The sequence below is a fragment of the Camponotus vicinus genome, unplaced genomic scaffold (assembly GCF_025532165.1).
Source record: "Camponotus vicinus isolate PSW18456_S1 unplaced genomic scaffold, iyCamVici1.0 SCAF_6, whole genome shotgun sequence".
In the NCBI taxonomy this organism is placed as follows: domain Eukaryota; kingdom Metazoa; phylum Arthropoda; class Insecta; order Hymenoptera; family Formicidae; genus Camponotus; species Camponotus vicinus.
The window spans coordinates 11,203,617-11,230,854 of NW_028141978.1; the positions used below are offsets into that span (position 1 = coordinate 11,203,617).

General features: G+C 28.7%; 2 protein-coding genes across 4 annotated transcripts in view; one reads left to right on the forward strand and one right to left on the reverse strand.

Annotated features, from left to right (window-relative positions):
• Positions 1–5,918: 5,918 nt before the first annotated feature.
• The window catches only part of LOC145973274 (very long chain fatty acid elongase 7), a 32,127-nt gene continuing 10,807 nt past the window's right edge, over positions 5,919–27,238 (forward strand). Inside the window, exon 1 of one of the 2 annotated variants that reach the window (XM_083102533.1) lies at positions 5,919–5,988. The gene's annotated coding sequence lies outside the window, so the exon portion shown is untranslated. Of the gene's footprint in view, positions 5,989–25,159; positions 25,858–27,238 lie in introns of those variants that run through there. The other variant, XM_083102531.1, reaches the window with a different exon arrangement.
• On the reverse strand, positions 12,565–20,209 carry Drep4 (DNA fragmentation factor-related protein 4). Of its 2 annotated transcripts, XM_083102316.1 has the most exons (6): positions 19,777–20,209; positions 18,012–18,113; positions 15,389–15,518; positions 14,526–14,737; positions 13,685–14,295; positions 12,565–13,503 (listed from the first exon to the last, which is right to left on the reverse strand). In XM_083102316.1, exons 1-6 carry the CDS (start codon positions 19,834–19,836, stop codon positions 13,347–13,349), a joined length of 1,272 nt encoding a protein of 423 aa, XP_082958442.1. In that variant the 5' UTR covers positions 19,837–20,209; the 3' UTR covers positions 12,565–13,346. The 2 variants fall into 2 exon arrangements, with proteins under 2 accessions (XP_082958442.1, XP_082958443.1); XM_083102317.1 differs by lacking the exons at positions 18,012–18,113; positions 19,777–20,209 and adding an exon at positions 17,508–17,538.

Genomic DNA, 27,238 nt, shown 5'->3' on the forward strand with positions numbered 1-27,238 from the left:
AGCGCCACGCGACTCCTCGTTTCATGAATCTTTCATCGCGATCGGAATTTAAGATTTTTCCTAGCGGCGTGCGCCGAACTCGAGGTCCGGAGTTAGAACGGGAATCGTGCGAGGATCAAAGGTAGGGACTTTCGAAGGAGGAGCCTTGACCTCGATCGCGGTGTACAAGAGACGAGTTTCTCTACCCCGAGTTAGTACTCGGTAGAAAGCGGGGAAAAGGGATGATAAAGGAATGAGAAGGGGTGGGAAAGGACGGAGAAAGGGGAGAGAAAAGGCCGAGGAGGGATTCTGGGCGTACGAGATTATGTAAATTGGCCCGGCTCGCACACTCGAACCGCGGTAAAGACGCATTTTCGAGGCGAGTTGGTAGACTTCAGGAAACGTCGCACGATGGTTCGTAAGGACTCGTATGTGGAGAAACGGGATTCTTTAGAAAATATTCTCACATAGTCGTTATCGAGTCCACGAAATGCCATCAGTGAAGGACCTACGTTGCTTTTGTCGTTCTGCGAAGATTATTCGATGCGCGGATTTTTGATGCGCTTATTTTTCTTATTATAAGGACCATCAACTGTCTCGCGAGATTTTACTATTGACTAGTAAAAATTAAATAATACATCGCGCGATATTCTTTTAAAAATATAAACAAATTATTACTATCATGGGATATTCTGCTTTCAAAATATTAAACAATTAAAAGGTACTTGAAATGCGTATATTTTAAAGATAACTATTCGAATTGCGCAAGCAACTGAATCTATCAATTTTATTAGTTTTTAGAAAATTACGAGATAGCAAAGAACACAAACAATTTTTTAGAAAACTTCGCTCTTATCACAATCGCGCCGTGTTTCGCAAAAATTATACGAGAATATTTTCGCGAGGCAAGTTTCGCGGGAAACCCTTCGAGCGAACTTACGTGACACCTGCAGGGTTTCTGGGATAATTCTTGTAGGATCTTCAACAGCGCACCGTAAAACACCGTTTAAGCCCACCCGGTGATCCCCGGCGTGAGCTCAACGGCAGCCACCAAAAGAGAGTTGGTTCAGGCGTCCGAGAGCGTAAAAAACAATTTTCGTCGCCTTGCGTCTACGTGTACGTAAGCGTGTGCGTATATATATGTGTCGGACTACGGTATAATATCGTGCTTCTCTCCTCTATAATTTACGAGACGCATTTAAGTACAGCTGCGACGCATATCTCGCCCTGACGCAAACATGTCCTATCTCCTTTCGAAAAATTTTTCTCGATAAAAGCATAAATCATTAATTTTAAATAACGCAAACAATGATCGTACAATTTTAGATTATTATATTTTTCTAGTAATCACAATATCCAAAAAGTCATATTTTATACACATGCATTAGTTTGCACCAACAATAAAATAAATACGCTATTTAATTAGGAAGCGAGATAATCGAGGTATTACTTCTTGTCGACATAATCTTTTTCAAAATTTATATTAGTGCATTCAATATTGATCCTCTTTTCTGTAATCGTATTTCCTTAAATTACAATATTTTAGTTATTCTAAAATCATTTGCATTTAATTTATTTTCCAAAAATATCCAAAATATGATCTATTAATTATGTGTATTGCAAGCAATATAATATTATAATCTTGTTAAATATTTGCAACATTGACTTTTACTTTGAATAAATAAATAATTAATAATAATACTACACAATCTGAAATAATAGATTTTATATTTTATATAAAATACAAGCAGAGATATTTTGTTCTGCGCCAAATAATTATTCTTTTATTCTGCTTTAATACTAAACTCACCAGAAAAATGTTTCTCTTTTCTTTCGAGTAAGGAAAAATTGTAAAAAAGATACGCTTGTTTCTGTAGGATCATGGAAAATTTAATCTGTTCTATTGTTTCATCTTCTGACCTCTTTTATATTATCTTTTCTGTGCTCTATAACTTTACTCTATATCTTTGTTCTAACCGGAACATTCTAATACTATTATTGCAAAATTTATTGTTGATTTTTATGTTACTACATCGTCTGAATTCTTGATACACTTTCATACAAACGATGCATTATAATAATTCCTTGTAAGTTATCAAGTTTTAATAAATAAGAAGTAAATCTTCAACTTTTTTCACGAATATTTATATATTTATATCGTGATTTGTTATTATATTATATGTGTATTTATTTTGAATTAACGTGAAAAGGTTTACTTTGCGATAAAGTTGACATTTTTAAATTAATTGCACATTCGCGTTAATAAAAGTATAAATCTGACCGAGAAATGTCACTGCTTTCTCCGATTTTATTCTTCGTTCACGACTCTGCTCGCATTACGCTAAATAATTCAACAAATTTTGACCAAAACATTAAACTGTCCACGACATGTCCTCTCGATCTCCTATGCAGCCGCATTGAGCGTAACCAGATGACAAGAGCGGCTTTAACGATGTAGACGCTTAGAGAGAGCGAGACGCAAGATCATCGCGTCGAAATTGCTTTTGAATTATGCGTCGCGGTTAAAGCAACGTACTACCGCATTTAAAACATAATCGTGAACCAGAAGAGCATCTCGTTGGCCTTTACTGCTTGAAGCTTTCTATTATCTTGTGTATATTGTTTATATGTGTTTAAGAATTAGCGAAGAGTAGACAACTAATATGCAATGAAAAAAGGATAAAATGGATTTAATATCTATTATTATTATTATTATTATTATTATTATTATTATTATTATTGTTGTTGTCGTTGTTGTTGTTATTGTTATTATTATTATAAATAAACAATAAGACTCCGAGAGATATCAAAATATCAAATATATAAAGAAAGGTTAATAAAAGCCAAACGCGAGACAAATAAGTGTAAATAAAATTATTTATTGATTAATGGGAAATCCATGTATTTGTTACGCCCATCGCTTCGTACTCTTATTAGCCTTCTCTTTGCATATTTTAAATTTATAATAAGACTGCTAATGATAGAAAATATCTTTCTTTGGAACATGTGATAAAACTGGAATATTGGAAGAATGATATGAAAACGAGATCGGACAAATATGAGCCAAAAATGGAGCAAAAGTTATAAAATAAAATTGGAAAAAATTATACGCTTCTATTATATAAACAGAAACTATAAAATAGTAATTGTAAAAACTATAAAATGAAAGTACACATTGTTCTATACAATAGAAAATCCAAATTTAACTTAAAATTCTAATTTTCAAAATTTCCGGCTTCAAATATGAGGCGTTGAGCGAGTTGCAAAATATTATGTCATGGAATTGTTGTGTCGTCGCTCGAGACAGTCTCATGTTTGAAGAAATCTTAAAGGTTCGAATTTTAAATTCTCAAATTCATTCTGATTCTTTGAATACTCCAATTATGAAATGCAAGCCTTTCGGCGAGTGCTCCATTTCAGTGGTGCTGAAACGGCTTATGAGACGATAAGAATCGCGAGTGGTGATTCGCCGGTAACGGTAACGTGCTCAAGACGAAGAGCATTGTTTCTTATCGTGCCGCAGATCGCACGAAGCATAGAGTTTCTGAACGCAAAAGATGACGTATGCACGATTGGCATGTTTAATAGCCGGTTTGTGTATGTGCGAAGCGCGGTAGATTCATAAAAAAGACAGCAAACAGCTATGCCGTGTATCACTGAGCGTATTTGAGAGGATGCCACCGCCATCGGAAGCGCGCACGAACGAAGCATAATCTAATCTCATGCAGAAATTTAATAATAATAGCAGTCAAGTTGCGCTCGGGTGGTAAATGGAATTATAATCGAACGAAAAGAACGAGATGCAACGCGCGCGTTGCAATATCATGTCTCCATAAAAAGGGGAAACGCACGTAAAAGAATTATATGCCAGAAATCAGACGCGCCCTGAAACGCGTACCAGCGACGAAACTTCCTGCTGGTAGTTCCATCAATAATTCTAAACGTGCCGTTTTTCGGTGGAATATTTATTTGCGGTCGCGTGCTATCGATCGTGAGAAAACGGGAGCGTATGCAATTTAAATGATACCGTTTCTCGGATCATAAATACACCTAGATTGACGGGTTGATATTTGTGAAGGGAGGAAAAATTGAAAATACGAAATACTGGTTTTTGATAGTAGCTAGGAAATATAATACTACTTTTTTGTGGTACTCTTTAAACAAATAAACTTATAAATTCCTCGATGAGCTTGCTAGTGTAATTGTGAAGTAAAAAAAATATAGAAATCAGTTAAAAATGCAATTTTGAATATTTTCAAATAATATTTCTTTTTATCTTTTTCTATATACTAGAATATTTTTTATAGATTACTTGTAAACCAAATTTTCCTCACATTAAAATAAAAAAAATTATGTAAAATTTATTTTAAAGTTAAACTTAACAAAAGAGTTTTTAATTATTATTAAATACATAAAGATACGTGTAAACTCGTAAATATTTGTACACAAAAAGTTAAAACAAATAGTTAATATTTTTGATGTCATAAATATATTTAATGCTATGAAAATATTGGCCAGTTTATAACAGAAAAATTAATATCTTTAAAAATAAATATATCATTTATTCTAATTAACTTTATATTGTATGGAAAATATAAAATAAAATAATATGCATTACAACATATATATATATAGCCGAAATTCGAAGACTTCCTCTCAATATTGTGCTCATTCACATGCTTAACTCGGCATATTCGAGGTTATAGTCCGCTTATTTTTGGCAAACTTTAAACTCGGTATGCACTTACATCGTAAAAAATTCATAGCTCCTCTAAATGACTGCGAAAAGACGCAAAACTTTCTGTTGTGCTCAAAAGCTCCGTCATATAATCTTCGGGCATATATTTTTAAAATCCTCCTCATGTGTTCGAGACAATACACCTATATGATATGCTTTGAAAACGTGTTAATAATACAACGGATATAAAAACTAGTTCTTGCTACTACTTCGTGGAATTTCATTGTTGCCAGTCGCCGTTACGGTAAAGAACCTCCATTACCGTCCTATGATCTGGATTTGCTCGGGGATTTTACGTACACACGTATGCGATTCCCTGTCGGTGTGTGTTGGGGAGATGCATCGGGAAGCCATCTTCGCGAAATTAAACGATAAATCAGTAAATCGTTTCACAGTGAAGTGATTAGTGCCGGTAGTAAAGTCACTCGAGAGTTCGAAAGGACGATCGAGGAGAGAGGGATGATTTTAGAGAACCAATTTGAATTCCGTTCGTAAGAGCATGTAACACAGAGGATTCGCTCTCTTTTTCATTTTTGCTCTTTTGCGACACTTTTCCGCTCTCGTACCAACGCCAAAATCCGTACTTTCAAAGGACGATATGCACAGCATTTTCAATGATCCTCCTTGCCCTGATGCGTATCGATTTCCGACTTCACCCGTACAATCGGCAACATATTGCGGGGTAATTTGCACCACGGGGGGTTACCCATAGAGGATCACTCAGCCGCAAAAACTCACCGATACGTGAAATGAAAATTTATTCTCGTTATCCGCATCAGGCTGGATCTCTGGGTGGTCTTGATTACAAATAAAGCCGCCAGCTGCCACTTTGACAGTGCCTTCTTTCAATTTGTTACGAGACTTTTCCGATAAGCGACATACATAATTATTTTTAAAACTCACAATATGGTATCATGCTACTTTAACTTTAATTGCACTAACATAAAAAATGCATTATTTGCAGTAGATAATCTATTGTAAATGTTGCAATTAGTTGGAAATTAGTTTGTTGCGAAAGAATATATATATATATATGTGTGTGTGTGTGTGTGTGTGTGTGTATGTGTATGTATGTAAAATAGTCAAATAATTATATAAAATTGCATATATTAAATTCTTTTGCAACTATTGCAATAGATTATCTATGCAAATATATATATAAATGCAGAACTGAATATTGTATGTCATTATGCAACAAAGTTTAACGTGCAATTTTTCATTGCAATTTAACTTGAAATTTGTGTTATAAATTTCTCGAAGAAGGATTAAAAGTGAGTATCAAATAGATAAATTATATGTGCGTTGAATTGTATTAGATGATTTTAACTTAAATGTGCAGTTTTTTAAACAAAATAATCTTTTTTTTTTCAATAAAATAATTCTAATATAAATAATGTTCTTTAAAAAGAATATAGAAAATATAAAGAATATAGAAAGAACAAAGATACTCCGAATCATAAACTATCTATTAAAATATCTTATTCTTCATATGTATCTTTTTTTTACACACACACACACACACACATGTGTATATATATATATATATATATATATATATATATATATACTTTAATATATATTTTTAATATTAGTATTTCAATATTAGTGAAATAAAAGCAAGTGAAGATTTATTTCAGTATAATTGGATTGTAGTTTATGTAAAGATTAGAAATTATTTCAAGCCTCATAATTCGAAAAGTACTTGACAAGAAAATATTTTATTATAGTGTTTTGGAAAACACTCTTGAGATGCTATAAAAACGTGCGATGAAAAATAGGAAGTTCCATTTAAGAAAACAAAGTTGAACTCCCTAAGACCTTGACTCTTTCATTTAAAGTCAAACGGGTATGACCATTTAATAAAACTTTTAAAACTTTCGTCTGATACATTTTTTTTCAAAAATTTTTTGTTTTTGATATCAAGAGACACGGTAGTGTCTCGCGCCAAGTTCATGCGAAGCATTAGCCCGGCACTCCGTGTATCTATACGAGAGTCGGAAGTTTTTGGGGATTAGATACACGCGGCTGTCCTTTACATCCGTTTGACCGAGAGAGGAAATCTCTATATGTATATCCACATGTTTAGTATTCATTCAATTCACTCGATTAATCGAAAATTCATTCATTATCCGCATCATTTATTATTATTCTCGCGTTTTCGCCTATTGCTTTTCTGAATAATCGAAATTAGTTCTTTGTGTCGAATAATTTTCATATCAACTTTTTCAGAGATTGATACATATAATTAATATAAATAATTCATCAAATTTTTAATGAAATAGTAAGAGTTTTGTTTATTCGAGAAATATGTATTATGTGCGGATATGCGATAATAGAGCGAGATATACATATGCATGTATCGAACAAATTGATATACGAACAAAATTCAATTAAAAATTTCAATTTAAGTTATCTTTAAAATAAACTTTCGCTGCTCATTGCTCACTTTATATTATGAAATTCGCATAAAAACGAATCACCGTTCTGTCAGCTGAATAAAGAATACGATTCATAAAAAATAATTAATCTTAAATAAGGTATTTCTCTTTCTCTGTGTCTCTTGTATTTTTTTTCTATTATTTCGTTTTTATTCTGATATTTTTGCAGAAATGATTTTCACGATTTAATATAAAATACCAAATGATGAAATAATCTGAATTTATAATAGAAATATTATCATATGGTTCGCATATTATTATAAAAGCATGTAATGAAAACCACCGAAATTAAAAATTGCATAATAAATACATAAAAATATATTTGAATAGGATAGCGTATATATATATATAAAAATCCACTCTTCTTTCATCGACTTTCAATTTTTCGTTTATACTTTCAGTTCGTTATTATTCAAATCAGACATATATAGCATTTCGTAATATAATCGGGAGTTGGAAATAATGAAGAAAATTTGAAAGTCCTGCAAAATCTAACGATCAGAACATGCTATGTGCACAATGTAATTATTTTTATAGGTTATTTTCTTATAATTAAAATCTGTCAGAGGAACTAATTATTGGGTTCGTTTAATATGCAAAATTTGACTCATTTGCAATGATCCAGATTATTGACTAATTGAAAAAATGCACGGAAATTTAAACGAAGAACATAATTGCCATCGCCAAAGCGAGAATTAATTTTTTAAATTTTCGATAATGTCAACAGCTATAAATTTTGATCTATGTTGTGCGCTATTTATATGCATTGATCCATATCATAGTAATTTCGATAATACGATTCTCAACTAAAAAATGACATTAAATTCCTGTAATCTGATATCGCCTAGAGATAGCGTTCAATGGCATCTATAAACTTGTTATGACACTTTCCTGATGCAAAATAGTTCAGAAATCACAGCACGATGTATCAGTATCATGCATGATGCTCCGTAAGATGACAGATGAAATCTCTCTACGTATTTTCATCTTTATATATGTGTAACATTTAAATATTCTGAAACAAGTATTCAAATATACACATATGTTAATAAAAATAAAAAATTAGGTTTAGCTTTTCTAGATATTTATATTTCATCAAAATTAGAAAGAGGTTAATTCAAATTAAATAAATTAATATCATATTTAAAGAGCATATCCATATTTAAAGAGCAGGATAAAAAGATAATGAAATTCTTCTTTTTTCTTGTACCTAAAATATATTTTTCTACTCAGTTCTCTTATACATTGAAAAATATTTGCTGTACTTACATGTAATCTACAAAGAGATATCGTATTTTTATGTAGTTTTTCTTTATTCTGATTTAGCACGATTGGAAATCATCTTATTCAAAAATAAATTTTCTTTACATATAGTGATAAGACTCATATCATTTTTCAACAAAAGGTTGAAACATAAGGTCTCGTATCATTTTTCAACAGAAAATTACACATAAATACATGAACTATTGAAATAATGCATATGTAACAATGTAATTTCTCTCTGTCCCTCTCTCTCTCTCTTTCTCCTTTTCACTTCTTCTCTATCTATCAGCATATAATTAAATGCATCAAAATATTTATATAACATTCTTTCAAATATATATTTCTTTTGTCTACATTTCGAAGACACATAAATCTCATGGATAGTGAAAAATGGCACAAAATCAGTACTTCATGCTATTTCAAAAGCGTTACTGCTAATAAGTCTTAAACAAGTCTTGAGTACATTTGGTAAAACGGTTTTTTTAGTTAACATTTAACAAGTTTTGTAGTTAATATTTATGCGTTTACAATTAACGTTTAATAGATTATAATGAAGAAAACTCATTATAGTTATATCAGTCATTGTATATATAAATTTTATAGAAAGTTTTAACATGATCTATTTTCTGTAAAATATTTTCGCCTCCAAACTCAGTTATAAAACCTCTTCTTTAAAAAATACAATTCTTGGTACACATAGTATTGACTCTTTTAATAATACCAATTTTTATCGATATATATCGAACAGAACTTTGAACTGCATTGACTATTGATTAAAAATTTATTGAAAATAACAGGCCATTCAAATTGGCCACGTACTTTATTAATAAAAGCGATGAAAAATTTATAGAGGAAGGATACCAAATATGGAAAAAATACCATTTACATTTTGCTTTATAAAAAATTTGCTTTCCAATTTATCGATTGAATGTTCGTTTGAAATTGTGTCGTTCACATATATAAAAAATATTTGTTAGATTAAAAAGCTTTAAAAAGCATATTGGAATAATATAAAATTATAGCAAGGAATATAATAATAATATAAATTATGCAAGAAAATATTGAAAAAAATTCGAATTTGCATTTAAAAAGAAAAAAAAAGACTTGAATATATAAAATAATTTATCTAATTATACAAAAAACTTATAATCAATTATCTATATACCATTTGATTATCTCATTATATTATATCTTTGTAATCTAAAAATTAGATACTAGTACAACAATTGCCATTGTCTGTATCTAATGTAAAAGAATTATCAAATATTAGGTATTCTAAGAAAGATAATTTAATCATAAAGCTTATTTTCTAATTGCTAATTTTAACATCGCTTTAAATAGTCTAATTGTATTACTATATAATCATTGTTTGTTACATATTCAGAAAATATTACATATTAGAAATATATTCCATATTTGGTATCTTTATTCTATATTGCTTTGGAACAACTTGTAAAATTTTAACGAATGTATCAAAATAATGTGATTCTTTTGCTAAAATATCATTTATATGAAACATCAGTACAATATATATATATATATATATATATATACATATATATATATATATATATATATATACATTTTAGATTGGCATATTTTATTATTAACTAATAATTTAGAATGCAAAATTAACGTAAAATATGATGGTATGTTTAAGATTATGGTAAGATGGTATGTTTTAGATTGGCACGCTTTACCATCACCATCGTTAATTAACAATGAGATAAAATTAACAAATATATATTGTGTAAATATATTGTGTATAATTAATTGCAATACGCAGTCATATCAATATCTGCCTACCAATGCCTCTAAATAAATAAAATGTAATCCTTAATCTATGAATAATAAAACGGTCAAAATAATGTTTATGTTTGTAAAATGCAGTACTTAAAACGAATAATCGCAAAATTGATGTTATTATCAAAGATATGGAATATATTGTTTATAAAAATGTTTAAAAAATAAATATAAAATAAAAAATATTTTGTTTAAGCCATTTCACTCTCGACAATGACTTATTTAGTGTACAAAGATGTATTAGAATAAATAAAATATAACAATTTATATTATTTAAAATTATAAAATTATAAAAAATATCAAGTTATTATATTATATTAAATATATCGTTCTAGATTTTGAAGATTTAAATGTTCATTAGATTTTATACGAAAAGAATTTATTCCATAGCTTGAATAAAATTAATTTTGCTTTATTTTCAATTTAATTTTGCATATTGTTGCAACTTTACATTAGGTGGGCGCATCAATAAATGATCAATATATTTATATACTTATTTATATGTAATATTCATATATCTGATAATATGATTATATTTTATGCTAAATTAAATGATTAAATAAATAGAGATTAAAATAAACTAATAAAATTATATTTTTTCAATTTATAATAAAATTTATTGAATTTATATTTTTTATAAAACATGATATTATTATCAGATTTTAATTCATTATAACAAAATAATTATTTATTAGAATTAATGTTCATATTTTTCAATGAAATTTTTGAATACTTTTGTGTAATTTTACATGAAAATATATATAACACATTTTTTATTATATATAAAACTTTTATTTAAAAAAATTTTTAATCAATCATTTGCTGATGCGCATGTCTATATATAATATTTTTCAAACATTAGAAACGATATGAATAACAAATGTCTACTCAGAAGAGTAAGATGTACATTGGTCAAAATCATAACAATTGCTTTTATAACTAGACTATTACTTTGCACTCTATAAACAACAATACACACAACACACCAACATTTACATGAAATAATCAAATTGTTCGACTTAATTAGGAACAATATTTTTTTAGTACAATACCGTATGCTAAGTTCATATAATTGCAAGATGTATAATACAAATATAATGAAAAAATTAATAAAAATATCATTTTTCGTACAGTTAAAATTTCTAAAACATCGCCTAATATATAATATATATATAAAGATGCTTGCAAGAATTTTTGTATTTTCTTTTAATATGGATTTTTTCCAACTTAACTTGCTTTTTTGAAAAATGTTATCAATAGTTTTTTTAATTATAATATATTAAGCAATCTAAAAAAAAGAAGAAATATTCACAATTTTATTTGAAGCGAGAATAGCACACAAATAAGTAATAAGATTTTATATATATATTCTTCATTCAATTTTATGCAGAGCAAACTTCTTTTCTTAAGATTTTAATTTGAGTTATAAAAATATTTATAATTGAACATTAAAAAATATTTTTTTCAATTTTTTGTTAACAAAAAAGTTTTTTTAAATTCTAATAAATAATTAATAAAACAATAAATAAACTCACCCCAAAATTTGATACACTCTATCTATAAAAGAATAATATTGTACATATATAGTCATTTTTTTTCTCTAAATTAAAACATATACATATATGTATGTGTATATATATATATATATATATATATATATATATATATATATATATATATACACACATACATATATGTATATGTTTTAATTTAGAGAAAAAAAATGACTATATATGTACAATATTATTCTTTTATAGATAGAGTGTATCAAATTTTGGGGTGAGTTTATTTATTGTTTTATTAATTATTTATTAGAATATAGATATATATATATATATATATGATTTAATTTATATATATATGTGTGTGTATGTTTTTCTATACATGTATACGTGTATATATCAGAACTTTGTTTTGTCTCTTTATCGAGCAGTCTGAATAAAAATATGTCTGAAAGATTTTCTATCATATATTTTTCTCGGAGCATAAGAAGAGCAATAGCTCACCGAATTAAGACAAATCAATTTAGTCTTAGTTTTTAACCAGATCTGATTTTAATAGAGAATTAGAGTTATATTTTTGTGATTTTTTGCATGAAAGAGGATCTTTTTGTTCCTTAGTAGGATTTTTTTAGTCCCTTTTTTTATCTACAAGCACTGAATATACTCAATGCTTAACGATATATCTGAAACAACTGGTTTTTTTTATTTTGTCAACTTTATAGGCGCTGGAATAAATTACGGTTCTTCCATTGCGTGTGACTTATGCAACCCTGTATTCGTAATTGATTTATATAAATAATGTCTTTATATGAAAAGACGTTAATATCATTACGTCATATCATTACGTCATTATAATTTTTATGTATAAGAAAACGTATTAGAATATGATTAAGACAATCAAAAGATTTAAAAATATAAATGTAAAAAAAATAATTTATTATAAGAATTGAAAATCTCTCATTCAATCGGAATCAAAGTAACATGTCATAATTATTCAAGGAGACATTGATTTTCCATCGATTTTCAATTCTTTTCTTATACAATAAATTATTTTTTTTTTACATTTATATTTTTAAATTTTCTACTATAATTGACAATCATCGTCAAATGATATTTTAAAGTGAGCATTTTTCTTATTAAACATGTTACGATTCTGTTATATTTAATTCTGAACCTGTTTTCTCTCGTATCGCATAAAATAATCAGAATATTTGAAATTTATAATTATTATGTCAATAGTAATTGCTCGAAAAATTTTCTGCTTCAAAAACAAAAATCACAATATAAATTACAGTATTTTAAGCTTTAGAGGACACTGTATGATATTTTATTAATATTATTGCTTAGTATTTCATGCCGCAATGGAAGTATAACCAAGATATTATATTAACATTAATAATCTCTAAGTCTATATTTTGTCAACAGCACTTAAATATACTTATTTATAGAGATCTGTGCATGAGGAGATCTGTTCTATCTATATTATGTATCTGTATACATCATCTCGCACCCTTGTACAATTATATCTTGGCCTTCACGCGTCTCACGATCATATTTTTAATAACGTAATATATGTATACATATATGTAATATATGTTAACATAAAAACTCTAAAGTCGAAGCTTATTTGTGCGATCCTTTATCGTGGCATACGATATGAACTAGTCTTAAATTCTTCACGGTAAACAGATTGTCGTAACAGTCATAGATATCCTGTTCATTGATGTCCTGCTGCGACAGCTGTAGTAATTTCGGAACGAGCGTCCTGCACCTTTCAATTCTGCAAATAATAATGAATCGAATCATTGTACTTATCGCACACATCGAAAATAAATTGTTTTAAATTTAAGTTATCGAGAGAATTTCAAACGCATGCATGCAGATTAATAATTTCCCGAAGTCAGTTGTTGAGCATTTTAAAAATCGATGAGCAAAAAAAAATACTATAATCATTATCTTACTTGTGATCCAAATTCCATGTGGAGAATAGAGCGAGCTCCTCTTTGGATCTATATGGATTGATTCTGTGTCGATCACTGTAGGCGCAGCCGTTTGCGTTCCATCGGCCTTCGCATTTAAATTCGCCTTTCCTATCACAAATGGCGATTTGCTTTCCTTGTGGTTTCACACCATACGGGCAACTTTCTAATATCTCGTCATTTGCATTTTTCTCGGATTTGACGAGCCTCCTCGCATCTGTTTCGTCGGTCTTGGTTGAATCGACTATAGTCGTGCTTCTATCGGACGATTGAGGAAGACAAAGATATAGTTGATACAGATACGTTTCGTCATTGATATGGCCGAAGTTGCAAGGACAATGCTCGTAACATTGTCTAGAATCGGTCTCGTCACTATCATCCTTAAAGTTTCCAGTCTCCGCTCTGCTTCTGTCGAAATAATATCCGAAATAGTGATCTTCCTTAAGCTGAATTTTGAAGAACGCTATCGCACGCAGAAGCTGTTGCCTCGCCTTGCGATCGTTCATATACACGTCCGAACATCTGATCTGCTCGATCGTCTTATACAGATAAGTGCGTATCCTATCTTGACACCTGCGATGCATATATGCTTCCTATGGATAATGCAAAGAATTAATTAGAGAGTTAGAAGTTTAGTTAAGAAAAAAGTTAAAATATCTCGTTTGTAAATTGAAAAATTATTAATTACATTAATGTATGTGCATTATATTATCTATCGAATATATTTTCAGAATATTTATAATCTATTAAGATTAATTTAACCGAAACGAAAGAACGGTATAAATTATATATAACGACAGATTTTTCGCCTTATTGGACTCACTTTGGTCGTACAATTAGTTTCCAAATCTTTAAACCATTCCGGATGCTCGTCCCTCGTACTAAGTGCCGTCTTGGAGTCATCTTTGTTCAACACTTTGTTCAACAAGGCGACCTTTGCTTTAAGATTTTCCGTGAGGAATTGCGTCACCTTGTCGCCGGCAGTGAGGAAATCAATGTTCACGCGTCTCAGCGCATCGTAGAAAATGTCCGCGTCTGCGGGAAATTGTTCGTCCTTGAAAAGGAATTGCATGGCATCTTTGCTGCCGTGTAAAATACGATCTACTTTTCCCCAGAGCGCAACTCGGCCTTTGCCAAGAAGTTAGTAAACTTTTAAGAGAGCGATACTGGACCGGAATATTTAATTTTGGCATGCGGCCAAACTCGCAGCACACATTAGTTATTGTTATGGTGTTAAACTTAGGTTGAATTTGTAAAGCAATAAATCTCGAAAATATACTCTTAAGTTATAGAGCTAACAATGATAAATATACAATGTAGGAGTATTTTAAGAAAGTGTAGGAGATATTTTAAAAGCAGCGACAGTTTTCGAAGTTGATGGAAACGTGCGATTATTTTGGTTGACATTGAAAAATTAAACAACTAATTGTGCTAAAAGCGTCAGTTACAATAAAGAAAATATTAGTAAGATCTATAAATTTATGTTTAAAAAAATAAACACTAACAAACTAACTAATAACATGATAGTTTATATGTAGAAAAATGAAAAATTGATATAAAAATACTATTAGCAGCGTGACCTTTTCTACAGCTTCTTCTTTATATAAAAAAGAAATAACAAACTATGATGCATAAAATATATATAAATAATGCATATATTTATAAATTATATTATTATATACTGACCAGATAATACTTTCTCTCCTGGCTTCTGTAAAATGAGAGTAGTCTGTGGTTCTAATGTGTGAAAATATTCCTCATCGATTAATGATCCATCCAAGAGAAAAACATTCACTTCTGCCGGATCATTAGTTATCTGTAAAAACGTATCAAATTATCATTTGCAAATTACTATTGATCAAGTTATTGTCAATTAGGTATAATTAGTTCTTTTGACACTATATGAAAGATATTATGAGATTGGAAGAAACAGTTACACGAAAGAGCTTTAATCGGACGTAGCCACAGATTAATTAACGTCCATGAACAAACTATTTTGAATAAATGATCGATAATGCAACAATGCAAGAGAATACTCGATATCTCAAACAGACGTCAACCCTATAATGTAATGCACTCTCTCTCATAAATATAATTCCCCGAAGGTCGAACTCAAGGATTACCAACTTTTATATCGCTTTTCTCGTGACAGCGTCATTTTCACATTTCTCTCAACGAGTTTGAAAAAATAGGTCGGTTTGAAAAAATAATCTATAATTTGCCACGGGTATATTACATCTGCAAATCTTTCTTCGATAATCCAAGTTGTTGAAAGTTCAAAACCTTTAAAGTTCGACAAGTTCCAAAATAAGTAAATAGAAAATAATTCGTTCTCATCCAAGAATTTTATTAGTTGTAACATTATGTTTAATAATAAGTGGTTATAACACAACTGTTAATCAATGCTGAATACAATCAGAACATTAGTTTGATATATGTATTTAAAACACCTTCATGCATAGATTACGCGATAATTTCATAATAATAATCATATCTATATGTAACGTATAAAGCTGATTCAGAATTTGTACTCTAATTTCTTTTCGTAACAATTCGTTCGAAGATGCTCTGCGAGCTCGAAGCTCGTAAATCTGCGTCGAATTGAAGTTGCTATATGTCGGAAATATTTGGGTCGACTTTTAAGTCAACACGGAAAATGGATTCACACGCCCTTGACATTGAGATTATTTCCTGTCCCTGGCCCGGCTGGTTCGATAAAGCCAGCGGTTGCGGGCGGGTGGATACGGATTTCAAGGACGTGCTGCAACCGGATTAACCTATCTATCTATTAACTCTCGAAATACTGTCAACAATGCTGTACACTTCCGATCTCTTCCACATCAAAGGTAGCTATTGAAAGAATTCGCAGTATTGATACTATGATTCGGAATAAATATATTTATATATACGTTTCTTTATCGCGCGCGATATTTTGGTCCTGTTACCATTTTATTAAATTCTTATGTGAAATAAATCGTAAAATCAACAGTAAAATTCAACATGTTAAATAGCAAATAATATTTCAATTTTGTAATAATAACTCCAATATATTTCTACAGTATTATAAAAAATAAAAGGAATGTGAATCATATGCACTTTAATTAAAATTTGGAAATAAAAATTTGTTATTAGAAGATGTCAATTGTCATGTAAAAGTTATGAAAATATTATACTCGGATATAATAGTACAAGACATATAATTTCATATTTTCAACACATATAATTTCTTATATAATATAGATATAATTTCTTGAGTGCTACTGCATGCATTTCTAAACGCAACACTTATCAGTTCAGTGCTTGATGAAAAGATCGAAGAAAAGAGAGATGCGTAAATAAGATCGTAAGACTGCATAATTTATGCAGGAGAGTTAATCGATGCAAATCTTTGTTTAATAAATGATTTATCTCTTTGTTATTAAGCAGACACTATAACTTACACCACGCGATTGCATTTCAATTGATATATCGTCCCGTAGATTACCATGCATTCCATCGCGCATAATTGTATGACTGACTAATTAAAAATCATAGATATAGTAAGAAGTGCGAAGCAACTTGGAAGAAAATTGGAACAAAAGCGCAATTTACTCAGCACAATTTAAACAATTACTGCATAAGCAATACAGGAAAGAATAGATGCACTGAGCCTGCGAGTGCGAGTCGAATAAACACAATGATGAATTGTTTAGTGCACGTGCACCGAGCGCTATTCTTGCTTTCAATTGCAAGGACAAATTTCACATTCTAGCAAAGCATTGAATGTAAGCATAAGTCGAGCAGCAATGATTGGCATAACACATACGGGTGTTTTTTTATTGTGTTGAGTCTTCATCCTATAAATAATGCGAGAATATCATAAATTAAAGAAAGAAAACATTTATAAATTCTAATATCCAATATTTGCTATTTATTCAAAGTTACAATAGTACTTGTATATTAAAATTTATTTTAAATGTATCTCGTGCATAAGCAGCTAATTGCCCTATGACTTGAAATGAAATCTCACATTATTCGTTGAATAATGTCACAATGCATTCGAATATTACATAAATCCTGCTTAAAATGAAGCATTCATCATCCGAATACTAGACGAACCTGGATGCGCAGCATTTACATGATAAATTTCGTTACATTATCATACGCAGTTATATTGCATGAAAATATATTACATTATTCATACGATACGATATCTATTCCAGTATCGCACGGGAATTTTATCGCATATAATATCCAAAAGCAGTTTAACGTTTTAAATAATATAAAATTAATTAATCTATATAATCTATTGTAGCATATATATACTTACATTTAACTTCGAACATGCTTTTCGCTTAAGGTCTTGAAAATTTCTACAGGCAATACCAATTTTCCGCATACGATTCACATCTGTCACTTTATATCCTCTGAGCTGAAATAAATAAATAAAAAAAGATATAATCTGATTCCATAAAATTAATGTAAATACGATGAAACATGCTCTTATCAGTTTTTATAACGATGCATTTATTATAGAATTTTTTCAGAATATATTTATACCACAACATATAATATAATATATAATATTAGTTAATGTAATAATTTTTTATAACTGAGATGTTCAAAACAATTTTCTATGTTTAATTTGAATTCAGCCATACATAGCAATAGTTTTTAGTTTTATTTTTCTATATTATCATTGTTTTCATAGAATATTACGTTTAGTTATGCAATATGAAATCAAATTGCTGTTTTAGTAATTCCTGTCATTAATAAACTAAAAAGTATTTAATTAAATATATAAGATATAAATTTAACTTCAAATATATATTAATTTTTGAAGAAAAGATTAATTTAATATTTTAATGTGAAAAAACTATTTAAGGTGAAATAAAATTGTTTTAATAATTATTTTTGATATAAAAGACGCTAGAATAGAATTTTATTGATAACTTTTCTTTAAAATTGTTGTAAATAAATTTTTTGAATATTATATATTTCATACGGCGCGCTAATATATATATATATATATATATATATATATATATATATATACTTAATCAAAATTTCTTAAACAAAACAATAAACTTGATAAATACAGTGATATTTAAATGAAAGAAATAATTATTAATAAATTTTCTTAATCAGAACGACTTTAAGAGATATAACAACTAAGAAAGAAGAAAGAGACTTTGTTAACAAATATATATTATTAAACGGCACATAATATTAGATTATTACGATTCAGCAAGTAATCGCTTCTAAAACAAATAATTTATTGCAAGTAATTGCTGTCACATTAGCATCATATATTCAAGGTTTCCAGATTTTAGAGATGAAAATAACTAAAATTTTACGCGTGTACACAATTTTCTTTGAGTGACCTATATTTTATATTCAATGGCGTTCAATCGAGGCCAGTTGACACGTCATATCAAAATGCAAATATCATAAATAATAAAGTCGCTGATACTCAAACTTGACATTATTCTTCCCCTTTTCTTATATATATCACATCAATTATTAGCTTTGAAAAAATATTAATAGTATAAAGTTTATAACTTACACATAAAAAATAAATATATAGATAAAGATATAAATAGTGATATTTTATTACAAATACTTTTAAATACTTAGGAATTATTATTACAAATTCGTGATAAATAAAGATTTTTTTTTACATTGTGATTGTACGAAGAAACATTAAACAATACTAAAGAGAGAGAGAGAGAGAGAGAGAGAGAGAGAGAGAGAGAGAGAGAGAGAGAGAGAGAGAGAGTTTAATATGACATTAAATTGATCTAACTTTACTTCCACATTTTTACATTTCCTTCTATTTAATTAGAAAGAAAAACTGACAACTTGAATCTTATTTTAAATTTCAATTTCAGAGATACAATTTAATAAAAAAAACAAATATTTAATATAATTAATTAAAATACGAATTTGCAGAAAAATTATTTAATGAATTATTTCTCAAAAACATAATCAAAATACATTTTATTTTATGCCCTGATTCATGAATATATTTCCATATCACAGAACACTCACAACAATATTTGCCATGCAAAATAAGCAGCACGTGTATCGCATACCTCGCTCTTGCAAGACGATGCATCCGTCAGGCGACGAAAGCATTCGACGATGAGAGACATGTTTCGTCGACGGAAATGATGATCAGGCAAGAGAGAAAGAAAGAGAGCAGAACAATCCTTTCACTCGTGTTGCACCACACTAAACGTTTTTGACATTCGTTCTTCGCTCGCACTCTGACCTTGACACTGCCGCCTTTATCAAGCGCGCGGATAAGACTCGTGCGAGCGAAGATCGAGAGAAACTGTCGCACGCAGAATTGACGTAGAGGGGAGACGTCAGAAAAATGAATGGATGGTAAGAGAGTAAGACGGAGCAATACAATAAGTGAGAAGCAACTGTTGCCGCATCAGGTATCAAGGCGGACTACACTAGTAACGGGAACTGGTTAGTAGTGGGGTCGCTCTGTCAGCACGCAAGACCGCTACGACGCAAGTACTGTGGCACTGGTGCGCAAGGACGATGGTCGGTGGAGAGGAGGATGCGAAGAGAGAGTAGTATGAGCGGTAATGGAGAGGGAAACAGAGAGGAGAATAACTAGCGGTTCTGACATCGGTGAAACACGAGAAAGGAATGCATTCCTCCGGTTGGCATATAGAAGACGATGAACCGGTGTAATAATGATGTTGCACCATACAATTTATTTTTTTAAAAAATACTTTCATGCTCTTCCTCAATTAATGCCTGAATTTCATTCATTAAAAATTGAAAATTGGATGAACAATGTGTAAGAGTTCTCATTGAATCTTTTACATGTTTATCAGACTGTAGCATTGGGAAATTTTAATCATGTTTAAATAAGAAAAGACCGTTTTAAAAATGTAGAACAGGAGTGAAATTTCATAGCACGTTCCTGAGCTATAAGAATCACGCCGCGATCGATCGATCGATCGCGACTAACCGGTCGATTATAATCGATAGATTGAGCAGGCCTGATATATACGCGTATAAAAGGCGCCTGCAAACTAGCCACCCGTTTTGCTGCTTAACAGAGGACAGTAGCTTATAAAAAACCTGCGTACAACAAAAGACAGGTATATAACCATCTAACAATGAGTACTAATATAAAAATATTTTTATTTTTATATTTTTATATTAATATTCACAAGGGTATGATATGGATAAAAATATAAGTAATTTAAGTAATTTGAAACAAAATATATTTAATTATACATATAATTAAAATAATGAAAGAAATCATTTTAATTAAGAAAAAGTTTTAGTTTATCTAAATTATCTAATATCATTCTCTAAAAAAATCACGAAGTATTTAACAAAAGTAGAATTTTTCGAATGAATTATATGATAGTTAATGTAACTTTTAATTTTAATTTTATTAGATTTTAAATAAATCAGAACGAAATAACATGTCTTTTTAAATGTATGAATGGATAAATATATACATATGATTTTAAAAATACATTATATATTATATACAGGGTGGCCCATTTTAATCCATCCAGTCGAATATCTCGAAAACCAAGCCCGGGAGAGAAAAATATTTCAGACAAAAGTTGTTTGGTTTCGAGGGGACCATAAGATGGTACCATTGGTTTGACCTTGAATAGTCGCTGGAAGGTCACATGAAGGTCACCTTAAATTCTTCAAATGGAACACCCTATATATTTTTGCACATTCTTGTAGCTCATCTCGGGAGCTTTCCAAAACACTATAATTAAGTTAGTTTTCATTAAGTACTTTCCGAGTTATGAGGCTTGAAATAATTTCTTAATTTTACATAAACCGTAAAATATCTTATAAAATATTCATTTTTCGTAATGTAATTGTTAATTGCAAATTACATTTTTTTTTCGAAACAATTATGTGTTTTCTTTACACCAATTGATTCCTCTCATTATTTTGTACGTAAAAGTATTAAGGTAAGATAATCGAATAGATAATGAAAACTAACTTAATTATAGTGTTTTGGAAAGCTCCCGAGATGAGTTACAAGAATGTGCAAAAATATATAGGGTGTTCCATTTGAAAAATTTAAGGTGATGACCTTCATGTGACCTTCCAGCGACTATTCAAGGTCAAACCAATGGTACCATCTTATGGCCCCCTCGAAACCAAACAACTTTTGTCTGAAACATTTTTCTCTCCCGGGCTTGGTTTTCGAGATATTTGACTGGATGGATTAAAATGGGCCACCCTGTATAATAATAAATATTTTTAAAATTATAATACTTATATTAAAATTACTTATTATTTTCATAACTCGGCTTTTGTCAGATTCACACATTTTTATTGTTTTAAATTATAAATTATTGTATTATTTATTGTTAAGTAATGTGGGTCGGATAAATTATATGGCATTTAGCTACACATGTAAGTCTCATTGTAAATCACATGTTTTACTTGCAAATATCATCTGATTTTAAGTAACAAAGAATCGAAAACGTGAGAACTTGTCAAAACGAAAGATAACAAAAGAAAAGAGGAGGTAAGATAATAAACGAAATAAGATAATAAACGAAGTATTTGTGTGAACTGTGTAAAGACTTTGAAGGTCATACGTGTTCGCGTAAGTCATAAACAGAGGGATTTTCATGTATACGTAATTGAAAGATAAATAGCTAGCTTTCGTAATGATGATTGGACGTTTTATTTTTTATTTGATATACCAAGGAATGTATTAATAGCAAATAGTCTTGTTTCTTAGTCATGACATTCAAGAAGCAGATGACATCGTACGATACAGCATCAATATTTAAAATGTCAATATAATTAAGGAATTATACTCAAGTTGAAGCTTGTTTCACTATAATATAAAAAATGAAAATTTGTTTATTACATTGCTTTAAAATATAAAAACTCAGAAATGAAGAAATAATTATAGCATTATGTAAGGATCTGTTTTTGTTTCTAAATATGTGAAATATTTACTTAAGAATTTAATTAAAAGAAATCAATAAGCATAGAGAAAACAGACTTTTCCATTCAAGAAAAACCATTTCAACAAGCTTAACATAATAAATTATTATGAGAGAATATAATCCTCTTATATCGATGCTCAGTAATAAACATTTGATAAATATATGTCACTTCGTGTAAGTCTCATTGTAAATATACGTAAGCATTAATATAAGTGAGAAAAATTATAAATTTCAAAAGATCACGAGAAACATTATTATTTTTTAATCCTTTTACACGGCTTACATTTGACAACATTATTACAAAATAGGTATTCTATAAATCAGACTATCTAAAAATCGTGCTTGTTGAGTGTTTATTGCACTGAAGTCGCTTCTCACTAAAATTCACTTACCATTTAGAAATGATTAGATTATATAAATGTACGCATCCCATTTCTGTGGTTTATGATAAATTTTGTGTCAATGCTATTAATACAAAAATATTATATTATATATGTTTTTCTAAAGTTTTCGTTTAATTTTCATCTTTATAAAAATTTTAATTTTTACCCTTATAAAAGATACTTATTTTATCGATTATTTTCTTCGAAACAGTAACTCGATCCATCTAGAAACTTACATATTCGTAATCTTTATAAACTTTATTTTAAGTCAAAAATGAAGTTCAATCTCGAGCTGTGAAAATTTGGGCAACAGTTGTCCGCACTCTTTGTTTCTAATAAGTAATTTTATCTATATAATTCTTATTAATTAAAGTCAAAGACTAACATAAAAATATTATAATTTAAGAAAAAATTTGATCTTATGAATTAAATAAAATCTATAGGATATATACGTAAACATATATATCAATTATTCTAATTTAACTTTAATAAATCAAATTTATATTTTTTATAGAAAACTAAATTGTCTTCTTTAACTTATTATTACGTATAAATAACGTGTAGGCTTTATAAAATAATTATCATAAACTATCAATATATAATATTTAAAGTTTACACATAAAGTTTATATTTAAAGTAACATAATATTTAATATTTAATATTTAATATTTAATATTTGAAGTTTTATTTGTCTTTATGCAAATACATTGCAACTTATTTAAAGTTTAAGATTTTAAAGATTAAAAGATTTATTTTTATATATTTGCATATTTTATATATTTGTTTATATATTTATTTTTATATATTTGTATTTTTTATATATTTGTTTATATATTTGTGTCATTAAAGCGAAATATTTATGCAAAATGAGATAAATAATGTGCATTATTATATATTAAATCAATCATAAATTCACTTTTAAAATGAATATATTAACTCAATGTTAAACTAATGAAAAACTTTTTAAAAAAATAGAAAACAGATTTTGACTCATTATGACTAATGAATATGCATTGCAAAAGGGAAAAATTTACGATATTAAAAATAACGATAAAAGATTAAAAATAATTCAAAACAAAGTAATGTTTTAAAAACAATAAAACTATAAATGTTACCCTCATTACCACAAACCTTCTTCGCAACACTTTTTAGTAATCTTGATATAGGTAATGCGTAAAATTCGACGGAAAAAACGTTTTTTTGCAACACTTATGTTTTCGAGAAAGCATTAGACTAGATTATAGATTATAAGTAATGAGATGACGAGTGATGTTTGAGAGGAACATGCACTAATGAATGTATATTTGAAGAATTTTGATATTATAAAATTTTTAAACTGACTTTAAATTTAATTCCTATCGTAATTCTCCTAAAATAAAGAGAGATTTACTTTAGGAATTATAATAGGAATTAAATTATTTGCATGATTTAGGAAAGTAATGATCATCCACGTAAATTTATATGAAAATAAATAAATAATATTTTATTTATTTTTAATTGTTTGCAATAAAAATTATAAATATATCATTATAAATCAATTATAAATGTAATATACTATTGTAATATAATAATGGGGCACGTATTATATAAAATATCCTATTATTTTAAATTTTATCATAAATTAGAGATTAAAAGAGTTGTAATTACTAATATAAATATTAATAATCAATTTTCCCTTCAGTTTTTTACAAATATTATATTTACAAGTAATGCTTCGGAAATAGAATTTGTATAATTGTTACTATTTACATATTTTTTTATAAAAAGCAATTGAATCAGATATGTCTGAAACAATTCATGATTTATTCCAAACGTTTTTATAAATTCTACTCCTAATCTTTTTTCTTTCCTTGATGTAAATCAAAAAACGTAAAAAAATATTTATTGTTTTTATAGGTGTTCTATAAAAATGATTTGTTAATATAGATATTATAAATATCTGATGATTTGATAATATAGATGTATAATTATAGTTATAAACATTTAAAACTATAATAATATAAAATGTGAATCTATTTATATAGCATTACGCTTAATTTAAAAGTATCTGTCTAATTAAATAAAATATTTAAAATTTTATGATTTCAAAATCCTTGAAATAGATATTTAGATATAAAATAATAGAAATATTTTGACATGAATCTATAAATAAAAAAAAATATATATTTTTTTGATACATCTCTGCCAATGTCTACCACAAAGCAGACCGGTCTGATGCCGTAAAAACTCATACATCGCGTCATTTATGCATTGCGCCACTACCATTCCGGAGGACGTCCACGTCGTTCGGGTAAGCCGTGAAAGGGGGAAAGAATAGTGGTGCACTATGCATCCGACATCGCCAGACACAGATTTACCCGCCACTCCACACACGGTGTCCGGACGGTGCTTCGCTAACTTGCGGCAGCAGCTAATCCGTTGTTCTCTATCTCCACCTTCCCTTTGCCTATCCTTCCTAGTTTTTCCCGATCTTCTTCGTACTTCGATTCAATTGCACGCACTTGTTATTCTGATCCGTTAAACAGTCACGTGGATGATCCCGAGATTCGCAAAAGTGTTTTATATCACTAACGACGAACAAACGAGCTTAGAAAACGATAGCGAAAACGATCAGCGAGAATATCAGAAATTCTATTAGTGATTGCGAAGAATCGACGAATGGTTAGAATCACATAAGAAAAGATTGGAGAACTTTTAGAAGTCGCAAGATCACGAAATCAGTGGGATAACTGCACGTCACGATCGTCGACCAACTCAATTTTGGACAGCAACGAAAAGATCGCGGCCGAAATTTGCTGCATCGATTTTAACGGGCTTTGATGTAAGTATTTAAATCCAAAAATTTCTATAATTCATCACAAATAAGTTGTGACTTCATCCGATTTAAAACATTCAACAATTGAATGATTAATTTTTTACCAGCCTTATTACTTTGAGTCTAATTGAACAATATATTAAATAAAAAATTAAATAAAGTAATTGACTCTCGTAAAGTTGTAAAAAGCGGATTGCATTGATATTATGAAAACTGTAAAAAGCATTTGAGTTTTTTTTTTAATTTTATTATTTGGTAGACCAACCTACTTTTGCGTAACATAAAAACGTTCATTTTAATTTCATTGTATATCTTTACAAAAGATTAATTAAAACGGCTGATGCATTTTTACCTTATAACTTGAAAAGAACAATAAAACTTTGAAAAAATCTTACAACTTCTGCATAGATGAGATAACATGCGGACTTGAAGTCTGGACTGACTATGTAAAGTTAAGTTAATGCGCTTTCAATAACACAACATGCCACATGTAATTTCCGTTTGTAAATAAGATTCTTGAGATGGTTTTCATGTATTTTAATTTCTTACTTTAGTTAGCATACATTTAAAAAAAATAACGTAAAACGTTTAAAGTATTGTTTTGAATTATATTATATATAATTTATGATGAATATATATATATATATATATATATATATATATATATAAAATATATAATATGATAATTATGATATGATAATTAATGAAACATAATATTATTATATAATTGTAATGTTAAGAAAATCATCAAATATTAACTAATTTCATATAATTATAATTAAATTTTTTTTAAGACTTTTATTCACTTATCTACTTCTATATTAAGTTAATACGCAGATATTAAAATAATCTGTTTTTACACAGCATTGAAATTGCAATAGATAATCGGATTTATTTGTCTATCTGTATATTTGTCACGCTAATTATTTCTGCTTAACAAACCACATAAGTATAATTTGCTTCTTCATCCTTAATTTATTCTGAATTGATGTTAACTTGCCAATATTGATTATACGTAAATAAAACAAATTCAATAATCCGAGAAAAAAAGATAAACATTGCAATGTTTAAAATTAAAAATCCTTTTATCAATGGCATATAGCAATATGAGCAAGTTTATATATTTAAATATCTCTTTGCACATTCACTCGCATGCCAATCTCAGGTTCGATAATAATTGTCAGCTAGTGGTTTCTAACCTGCGTTTGCAACCTAATGAATGTTTCATTAATGCACAAGAATTAAATTCAAAGTCCGTTTATATTAGTTTTTCTTGTTATATCAAAATTATTATAATGAAATAAAGGTCCGTTAGATAAAATCAATAAAAATTAGTTAAAAGGCTACAAGGACCAACGCAATGGTGGAATATATGCAAAAATAAAAC

Excerpts from the sequence above, each read along its gene's own strand:
- Drep4 (XM_083102316.1), bottom strand. The coding sequence starts at position 19,836 with ATGTCTCTCATCGTCGAATGCTTTCGTCGCCTGACGGATGCATCGTCT. Across the intron at positions 14,738-15,388 it reads AGGAGAGAAAGTATTATCTG|ACGCGGACATTTTCTACGAT; the intron begins GTCAGTATATAA and ends AATTTCCCGCAG. Across the intron at positions 14,296-14,525 it reads AAACTAATTGTACGACCAAA|GAAGCATATATGCATCGCAG; the intron begins GTGAGTCCAATA and ends CATTATCCATAG.